This window comes from Sinocyclocheilus anshuiensis, unplaced genomic scaffold (genome assembly GCF_001515605.1).
Source record: "Sinocyclocheilus anshuiensis isolate Anshui unplaced genomic scaffold, SAMN03320099.WGS_v1.1 scaffold950, whole genome shotgun sequence".
NCBI classification, from domain to species: Eukaryota; Metazoa; Chordata; class Actinopteri; order Cypriniformes; family Cyprinidae; genus Sinocyclocheilus; species Sinocyclocheilus anshuiensis.
In genome coordinates, this window is record NW_015539874.1 from 122,343 (window position 1) to 133,068 (window position 10,726).

The 10,726-nt window shown below is 39.1% G+C and overlaps 1 protein-coding gene across 1 annotated transcript in view; it reads right to left on the minus strand.

Moving 5' to 3' along the window:
• Positions 1 to 10,617, minus strand: part of LOC107685266 (transmembrane protein 132C-like) — a gene marked incomplete at its 3' end in the record, with an annotated part of 122,547 nt that extends 111,930 nt beyond the window's left edge. The window contains exons 1-2 of the mRNA XM_016481794.1: positions 10,551 to 10,617; positions 8,484 to 8,603 (exon numbers count right to left, since the gene is read on the minus strand). Of these exons, the coding sequence (XP_016337280.1) occupies positions 8,484 to 8,603; positions 10,551 to 10,617 (187 nt within the window). The remainder of the gene's footprint in view (positions 1 to 8,483; positions 8,604 to 10,550) is intronic.
• Between the last annotated feature and the right edge of the window lie 109 nt (positions 10,618 to 10,726).

Here is a 10,726-nt window from a genome sequence, read left to right on the forward strand (position 1 = left end):
TAGGTGACAGCAAGTGACTGTTAATGAGTGAGTCATTGAGATTCAACCGATTCATTCAAATGACTGATTCATTCAGAAACAAAGCATTTGACTGTGTTAATAAGTGAATCACTGAATCATTTATTCAACCGATTTGTTCAAAAAGCTGATTCATTCAGTAAGTAAACACCATCCATTGCTCAGAGATGCAAAACAGTGCAGTGATCTTTGTTTGGAACTATTTTCGTTGGCAAAATTGAGCAAAAACAAGCAATATTATGTCTAAAATGTAAGTCACACTAATAAATCAATGTGCGTGCGTGATTTGGTGATATAGCCTAGGCTACTTGATCATGTCAGATCGCACATCATTACAACAACACTTACCATATTATCGCAGAAGATACTTTGTATCGCACACTGTTGGCACAGCCATTTTGCGTATGATAACCGGTAAATTATATTTAATTATACAGAGGAAAAACTTGCTCACTACTCGGTATTCTGATGAACTGGAACTGCCTTTTATTTGCATATGTCCTTTTTTGGAAGATAGGGCACATGACATAAGCAGTGTGAGGGCACACCCAATACAAACGTTCACACACACCCAAGCCTCGACTTTAACTGGAAAAACGTGCGTAGTCAACCACTTGGTGGCACATGAACAAAGGTGTTTTTAGGAGTCTAACTTGCAAGCGCCAGACCGCTGATTCGTCAAACCTGCTTTCCTGCAGTCCGTGTTCTTCTGACTTCTGACCATTACACCACTGCTTTCCATTTATTCCAAATGGAATTTATTCTGTGCTTTTGTCACTTGCAAAGGTAGTAAGATCGTTGGAAGCTCAGATACAGTTCAGCCTTTTTTCTGTGGCATGCTGAATGCTCTTCTTGTCAATTCTCAAATGAGTTTGACTGTTTTGTCAAACTAGCAGAGCTGTTTTGAGACCCTTAAACAGAATATATCTCATCATTCTTTCAGCTGTGATTTTCGAAAAGGTACAAGTCACAGCAAACGTGAAAGGAATTGCACAGGAGCCTGAGTAGTCAAGGAATGTTGTAGTTTCTCTTTTTCTTTCAGGTCTAAAGCATTTGACTTCAATGCAGGAAGAAGCATGGTAACTATATAGCAATTAAGCCAAAATGCCACTTCATACCGCACAATCAAGGACAAGAGGCAATCACGCAAGGCAGGCTATCCTCCACATCAGTTAGCATGCATAGAGACATGGCACCTTCTCTCCTCCGGCAACAACAAAACGTCCTCCTGAGGGGCCAAAGCACTGTGTTTATGGAGATTACATACAGTGGCAGAGAGAGCCCAATTACCTACAGCAAATGTACTGCGTGGAGCCAAAACCCACAGCAGCCCACAGTGAAACAAAGTGATTTTACAGCTCAATTTTAATCTACAGGCTTTGGCCTGGTCTCTGGTTCCCCATGTGGGCCTTCTAAAATCTGATTTATCTTTGCGCTTTAAAGCAGACCAGTGGCGGCACCAGCCCCGATGCTTAGTGATGCTTCTGAGGGTTTTCCAGTGATAGTGCAGGGTTTAATGAGGTGGTCTGAATACAGAGATGGTGCGCAATGGAAATAACGTGGAAATTTTCGCAGGGCGGGTGAAAAGTTTGATGGATCAAACCTTAAAAGGCTCAAGTGAGCCAGACTTGAAACCTTCCCTTCGTAGCAGTGCGAGAACAGGGGAAATAGTGAATAAATCAGTGTTTGCGAGTAGCTAACTAAAAGGAGCAAGGCTACTAACCTTGCTTACTCACTTTTCAGTAGTGTGACAGTAGCTGTTTATGAATTAACTTAGCTTAATTAGTCGTGCTCTCTTCAAATTTTCTTTATTTGTTTTAGTTTTACTTGGAAAGTTTAAGTAAAACGAACGATTCAAAGGAGTTAACTATAGTTTAACTGTGAGTAGCTTGACAAGCTAAAGCAGATTCCCCAACACTGAAACAAAGTCCTGGTCATATTGAAGTCTGAGGGCTATTTCGGAGTAGGGATTGACTTTGTAAAAGGAACCATGGTACACTAACCAGAAGGAACCAGAGGGGAGCAGCTGGGAAAGGTAATTGCCTAGTTGGTGCCATGTGAAATGAGTATGGGGGGTGTTGCTTTATCTGTGGGCTGTAATATAGAAGGAGAAGGTGGAGGAAGCACAGAAGTAGAGAAGCAGTTCGCTTCCATTTAGATTTAGGCTGCCTGAACCCAAGTGAACCCTGCTTACCACTGTTAATTAAATCTGAGAGAGAGGTGAAGGGCAAAGAGGAGGGTCAGAGCAGGATAGTAGATGAGAGGAGGGGAAGCTAGTATGATCTTATGGAGGAGCACAGACCATTTTTTGGCAACGAATAATGTAAATGAAGCAGAGGTCAGCAAGTTTTCCCAACGAGTTCAGCTCTCCTGCTGGCACAAGCATTAACTTTACTATGGAAGCAGTGGAAGAGAAAGGATAATGGTGTAAAGATAATTGCTGGACTGTGCTTATCCATGTCATATCATACATTCAGAGCTCGAGCTGCAGTTTCAAAACAAATGAGACTTTTAAAATGCAGAGTTTGTTAAACACACACACTTTGAATAAAATTCACAGAATGTTGAGTGAAATGTATTTATTCCATATGGTGATCCTAATTACAGTACATCTGAATAATATAACAAGCAAATTAAGGGTGCTTTCACACCTGGCCCTTTGTTTCGGAAACTGGCGCGTTTCCCCCCTTAGCTCGGTTCGTTTGGGCATATGTGAACACGGTAATCGCGTTCGGATCCGCGCCAAAACAATCGGTCCGTAAACCAGCAAAACTGTTGTCGTTCCATCCTGACAGATGACAGCTGTGACAGTGGTGGAATCCCGGAAAATAAACCGTGAAACTTTGACCAATGAGAGAACAGTTTACTCGCGCGTGACTTGTATAAACAAATTTGGTCCGTTTAGAAACTTTTCCGTGTGAAAGCGAACCGCACCAAAAATAAAAAGCAACATTGTAATAATTTTAATCCCTGTTTCGGAACAAAGCAATCGATCTACAGGTGTGAAAGCACCCTAAATGTAAGAATGCCTAAAGTGGAATTGCCTAAAGCCTATATTTTCATGCCGAGCTTTGGTTTTATTCTATGATTAACTTTGAGCATGCAGGATTCAATGTGATATATAATTATTTGTTATTATATTTTGCAGGTGTTAAAAAGAGTACTGAGATCATACACGATAAAATAAAGATGGGCTCTGTACATCGAGCGTTTTATGAAATTTGATTGGATATAGAAATTGCATAAGAATTCAGATGAAATAAGTGACCTATATACTTTGAAAAACTCTTGTTGCTATTACCATATGAAATGGAATGCAAAATTATCACCGTAGACAGCAATTGATGTCTGTAAAAGGGTCTAAACATTTTGTTCCTGAATTCAGTTTGAAGAAGATTATCCATTTTGGGGGTGAATGCCTTCCAAAATATATCTGAATGATTGTAGAGAGAAAAATCTCAATTCTACAGCTGAAAATGGAGAAGCTTTAGGCACAATTAATTTCCCCAAGGCAACGCTGCTGAAAATTGGCAAATGGCTTTAGAACCCTGACAAAACGTAGATGGTTTGAATTTTTCTGATTTTTATTTAAACGTTAGTTTTACTATTGTCTTTGCACTAGTCAGATTCAATATTTTTGACATCTGAGGCCAGACATATAATTGCTGCAAAACTTTAAAAGCGGTTTCTTTTGAAATATATCATCTGATTGAAGAGATTTTTTGATTAGCTTCTTACTGAGGATGAGAACTGCCTTTAAAAATATCTTTGCTTAATTCCCAAAAGAAAACTACATGCATTTGCATCTTATCTAGCAAAACATTTCAAGCTATGATCCATTACAGGTGAATATGTATGTTGACTTCTCACTCTGCTCTATCTATCTATCTAGCTATCTATCTATCTATCTATCTAGCTATCATCTCCACATAAGACATAAACATTCTTAAAACACTAAAAAAAAAAAAAAAAAACTTTCAAGACTTTGTCAAGCTAACATTCAAAGTTTGACTTGAAATCTTTTGCTTTTCTAGTTAAAAACTGCAGTTGTAAGAATTTCTTTGAATTCCACTACATTTGAATTCTACTTCCATATATTCAGCATAGTGATAATGATGAGTGTTTGTTAATATACAGATAATGATACGTAATATCCAGTATCCGGTTTTTACTTAAGTGACTCATAGATTTCATATTCTGTTTATTAATTTCAGAAACTGTTTTAGTGCTTTGATGAACAATCATTAAAAGTTCAGCGTAGCCTGCGTGATTCATAAACTCTCTAACAGGAACCCTAAAGCGCTCACTGCTTGATTTACTCTCATGCTAAATTCTTTTTGATTATTATTTTTTGAAGATGCATAATTTGGGGGCACAATTCAGTCCCTTCCAAATGCCTTTGCTTGAGGCTGTCTGTCTAAGACATTATGTACCCTGATTAAGGCTGCTGAGATGTTTGTCATCACATCACAGCATGACGATCGCCAGGACCCTCACAGTGAAGCAACAAGATACTTGGAAAAAGAAGCGAGAATCATGCGAGAAGAGAAAGAGAATGGAGCTGTCAGGGGGAGAAAGAGGTGTGATCTGATCCCTCACTCCTTCTGGCTGAGTTTGGAAAGAGAGCGTGATGGCGGGTGAGTTGTTTGACTAATGCTCTGTTAGCTAATGTGTCCAGACCACCCACTGAGCAGCACCCGTCTGTCTGGCTCTGATGTTGTCTTGTAAGTAGTGATGGGTGCTCAGTTGCATGAGCCCAGTACCCTCAGCCCCTATTCTGGGGAGGCATGTGCGATACTCCCACTGCTAACAGCAAGCTGGTGGGAGTCTGCTCAGGCTTTCATGATAATGTATGCATTTTTCTGCTGCTTTACACAGCCAGATGCAAGCCGCTGGTTTTTTCGTTCACATGAGAGTTTCAGGAGAAAGCAGATATTTTTGGCAAGGTTGCCACAAATGTTCTCCTCAGTCAAACTGCACAAATTGGAAGTTAGGACCACAGATAAACTCTGATGTAATATAATGCAAACTGTAAATTGCACTCTGAAGAACACAAACATATGTTGTATCTCCAGAGATTAAAATAGTAATGTCTTGTTTAGTGCCACAGGAAAACCAACTGGCAACATGAAAGTGAAATGGTTCACTGTCAAACATTATGGTGCACAGTTCTCTTTTGCAACCCCCGCTGAAACCTAGTGAACAACCTTGCTGCCTGCTACCTAGGTGGCTGCCTTCTAATGCAGCGTTCTAACTAAAATGGAAACCGATAAATTCCATACAAGTGCTCCAACATTTACAACATTTCTTCAAAATTTCGCTGACAAACAAAGGTCCATTGTCAATACTATAACAATGCATGAAGCACCGCTCACACAGAAGTCATTTTCTAAGCAAGCAGCTTTCTTTTGACCTGAACACAACTTGAACACAAGCTAAATCCGTTCAGGAAACTTTTTCACCCTTCCGCAAACCTCTAAATCACAGAGATTCCTATTGATATGACTGGATTTCACCAAGGAAATTTTGCCAAGTAGTGGTAAATGTGACAGCACCTTTATATACCTTTATGTATACATAGTCAACATTTCTTTTGCTTTGTTTCAGATGGAATTTTCTTCCGTTTTGGGGTGGATTTTTTCAAAGAGCTTGCAATGCATTGTGGGAATAATACATATATGTACATATGTATACACACAGTTCCTCATATGGTGCATCATATATATATTCTTTGCAGAGAAGGCAATTCTGCAGAGCCCCAGACATGACATGTGGGAAAAAATATTTATATCGTGGCCACAAGTCGTTCCCACAAATTACTAATTTGTCACCTCGTTTTAAGTCAATTGTGAGCATGATTTACTAATTTGATACCTCATTTTAAGTCAATTTTGAGAACAATTTACAAATGTGTTAGCTCATTTTAAGTGCATTGTGCACATGATTTACTAATTCATTCGTTGAATGATTTGTGAATAGCTTATTGCACCCTCTTTGTGAACATGCTACATCAACGGTACAGTCCTGTCATACTTTATTCATAACAGCAGCAATAGAGGTCTTTTCTCACTATGCAATAAGGGTTTGTGAAATTTATGAAATGGGTTTATGAAATCGCGGACAGGAATTAGTAAAACTTACCCACGATTTCACTAAAATGAGGTAACGAATTAGTAGAACACACTCATGATTCACTTAAAACGAGGGAACGGATTAGTAATCATGCTCAGACTTTACTTAAAACAAGGAAACAAATTAGTAAATCATGCTGATATATTAGTAAGTCGTAGGAGCACATTTTTTAATTCGTGGCCATGATATAATATTTTTTTTTCCTGCATGTCTGGGGTTCTGTACAATTCCACAAAGCATTACAAGTACAGCCATCCAAGATGCCGGACAAAGTGAGAGAAATGTCTATTGTAAATATACTTCATTATAGTATAGTACAAGTAGTACGCTATTCCGAATTCATGATAACTTAAATTGCTCACCAGTTACCATCTTATTTCGTTTGCAACACGCCCATACAGTAGAACGAAATGAGAGGTTGTCAAGACTATCAAAATTTTTCTCTAACAATATATCAACAGACGTTCACAGTAATGATTATAATACTTCAGCTAATCATTTTTGAGGTCTAAATCGCCATCCTCGAGCTGAGGTTGTCAGATTGACACTTATTTATTTGGACCGTGTTCAACAAAAATCATCGTCCCTGCGTTTATTTTTATTGATGTCGAGCAGGAAGCGGCATACGGTTGCTGGCAGCCACCCTGAATTATGAGGGAGGTGATTATAGCCCCTCTCTCACTCTCTCCATAGACAAAGATCAGTGAGACAGAGAAAGACAGCTCTTGTAATCACTCTTAATAGTCTTGTTGTTTGTGTGAGTGTGCGTGGTAATGATGTTGGCACTTCAGCATGGGCTCACAGGGGACCCACTTTTGTTTCATCATCTCACTGCCTTTCAAATGGCACCACAACAGGTGCCTCTGTGAGGTTCCTAGTCAGTTAATGCATTAAATTAAGGCTATGGTCTTTTTTTAGCATCCTATATCATTGCTTAATCACACCTATGGATCTAATGACCGTAAATTGACCTAAAGTGGACCAATCACTCTAATGTACTACAGCTTTCTCAGGATTCCATGTTTATGGCCTCATCTCCATGTTATGATCCTCATAAAGTTTCTCATGATGGCTCAAAGTGCTGTCTGCTAATTTAATGATGTGAACCCTCTTGTTCTTTCGGCATCAACGTCTTGTTGTTTTATATACTTCTCTGTTTCATTGTGTGACCTGAACAAGACTGAGCATCTAACCATTTGAGTGATGTTAGCATAGTCAGAGCCACATTGATATTAAGCCAGTTCGGCATGCCAAGCAAATCAAACCTAAAACGGAGAGGATATATGACATGGGAAATTCATACTCAGTAGAATTAGAGTGATTCATTCTCCACGAAAAATTATTCACCCTTTTATTTTTGGAAAAAAGCAATGATGATGTCCAAGGAAATTCATGTTTCCTCTCGCTGAATGCAATAAACTATTTTTATGTATTAGTTTTATTATATGTGACATTTTCTGGCCCTTTGACCTGAATCATCTCTTCTAGAAGAGTAGAGTTCTAAAAAGTTCAGGAGGAGCAAGTTCATCTAATTCTGGCAATCATGATGAAAGTGTATATAAACAGCTGCTTACGTCAATAGCATGGTGATTCGTCTGGCATCTCAAATACATTTATTTCTGTTCATTTATAACTAAATTCATTAATAAGTAGTACGGGAGAACATGCCAAGTCTGTCTACCTACATTATATACTATATGAACAGGTTAATGTGTAACAGTTTGAGGAGGAATCATTGGTTAGAGAACAAACTAATCTTAGTGACAGAACTTATTTAAAGAGACTTTCATTGTACAAAAAAAAATGAATATCTTCTGTGGTCCTTTAAAAAAAAGTCATACAGGTTTGGAATGACATAACGAGGGTGAGTAAATGAAAATGATTTTCAAATGCTTAAATCCTGAGGAATACTTAATGACAAGCTGTAATGTAAATACAAATGGATAGGTGCCAGATTACAAAGCATGTGGTATGATTCAGTGCAGCATGTTCTTAATTTCTAAGCAGTGTGATTAGTTTTCATCACTGTTCTAGTTTAAAATCTATATGGTAATTGTATATTCAGCACATTTAACCACGGCCATTCAGAACCCACCTTCAATACAACCGGTCATCAATTACATGTCAAGAGCACCTCTGGCAATCTGTAATCAGATTGATTCACACACACACACCATGAAGTAGCATCTTTTACACAATAATAGCCACTATGTGATGAAGAACCGAGCTGGTGCATTTATTACCATATACATAAGAATTTAAATTTTACTTGGAAAGTAAAAGGTCTAGCATGCAGTTCTTCACCTGTTACTGACGCACTTGGACAGACTCACCTCTGCAAAGCATGAACAACATAAGCCCAGCTGGGCTGAGACGCAGCATCTTCAGTTCCTCTGAAGTTAGTCGGGGATGGAGAAGGGCACGGGTCGGTGTTTTTCCACCGACAGGTCTTCCTTAAGGTCTACAGGACGATAAATACAACCTTCATCTCTTTATAAGCAAGAAACAGGGTCGCTTCGCGGTTATATGTTTTCCCCTCCACGAGTCTCAAAATGAGTCTCTCCCGCGGTGCCGTTACTAAATGTTGTTGAAACAGCCATGGTCTGTTTCGTGGGTTTTATGTCTTCTGAAGTGTCTGAGAGGCACCACAAACATTAAAATTATTGAAGTGCCATCCCCTGAAAAGTCACAGATTTGTAGTTAAAAGCAGTGTGACACCACAAGTGTCTTAAAAGCAGCCTGGTAGTCGTCGATGTGTGATCGGTCTAAATAAGCCTCAGCTGTCTGGAGAGTCTCAGAGGAAAGTTGAGCATCGCTCGTGAGGCTCGGCAACGCTTCATAATGATGTAAAATCCACTGTAATGCCAAAAGGTGCGAGGGGTTACAAAGTGACTTTTAAAAGAGGATATCTGTGATTAAGAAACATTTAGGAAGGTTTATTTAAATAAGTCCTCAATTAGAAAAAAAAGAAAGACGATTACAACGGCAATATAGCTAGTATAAATACCCCGGGCTTCCACAGTTATTAATACACTTTAAAAAAAAATGAAGCTGTAGTCCAGCCGTCGGTGTGTATCGCCCGTCGCAGTTTTGATGCCGAAAAACAAGCCATGAACTTCAACAATGTGAGGAAAGAAGTAATAAAACTAATTTGTATTGTGAAGATGCGCCTTTCTCTTATCCATGGAATCCACAGTGAGTATCCCTCGTGCTTTCGTCTGCTCTTCGGGTTCCGCAGCGACAAGCACAGTGAGTCATGATACTGGTGCTCGTGCTCGCTCTCTCTCTCTCTCTCTCTTTCTCTCTCTCTCTCTCTCTCTCTCTCACAAATGCTGCTCAACTGGGATGTTGGCGTAAGAATTTCAGTTGAAACGTCAAAGTACTTTATTTGCACGATTGTTGTTCATACAATATTGTTAAAGCATAAGAGGCAGAAAAAAAGTATAATAATAATAACAATGTAGCCTACCCTACAATAAAATAATATGCAAGAGCCAGCTCCATTTGCGTTTATATGAATAGTTTGCTAGCGATGTGTAGCCTACTTGTTGATGCATGAACCCCGAACAAGGATTTGTGCTTGTAAAACACACCTGTTGTAAATGTGTTTATTGGCCATCGGCAGTAGATTAATCGATTAATATGTCTAAAACCTGCGGAACGATGAAGCCTTGATGCTAAAGATGGAAGGTATTATAAGCATATGTTACAAATGTTTCTATCCCATTGTATGTGAGTTATTGTGGTTATATTATAATAAGAGTGATGATGCAGGTTTTAATGTAGCTATTGACATATTGGACCTTGGACTATGAATTGAACTCAACAAGCACGACAGTGCCCTCTAGTGGTCAAACACATGTCCATGAGATTAAGAGTGCTGCAAAAGGCACAATATTTGAGTCTAGAGATACAGTCATGGCCAAAAGTTTTGGCAGTGATATTAATTTTGTGTTTTGCAAGGTTTGCTGCTTCAGTATTTGTAGATTATTTTTCCACATGTTTCTATTTTATACTGAAAATCAATAAGCATATCATAAGTTTTAAAGGCTTTTATTGGCAAAAAATATAATAAGTCAATATTTACAGTGTTGATCCTTGTTCTTCGTAACCTCTGCAATTCACTCTGGCATGCTGGATATTAGCTTCTGGGCCAAATCCTGACTGATGGCGATCCATTCTTGCCTTATTAGTTCTCAGAGTTGATCACAATTTTGTGGGCTTCTGCTTGTCCACTCGCCTTTTGAGGACTGACCACAGGTTCTTTATGGGATTGAGATCCGGGGAGTTGCCTGGCCACGGATCCAAAATTTCAACGTAATGATCTTTGAGCCACTTCTTTATCACTCTTGCTTTGTGACATGGTGTTCCATCATGCTGGAAAATGCACGGATCATCACCAAATTGCTCATGGATCTTTGGAAGAAGTCGATCTTGCAGGACATTTTGATACCATTCTTTATTCATGGCAGTATTTTTGGGCAGAATTGAGAGAGCCCACTCCCTTGGTTGAAAAGCAACCCCACACATGGATGGTCTCAGGATGCTTCACTGTTGGCACGTCCCAGGACTCATG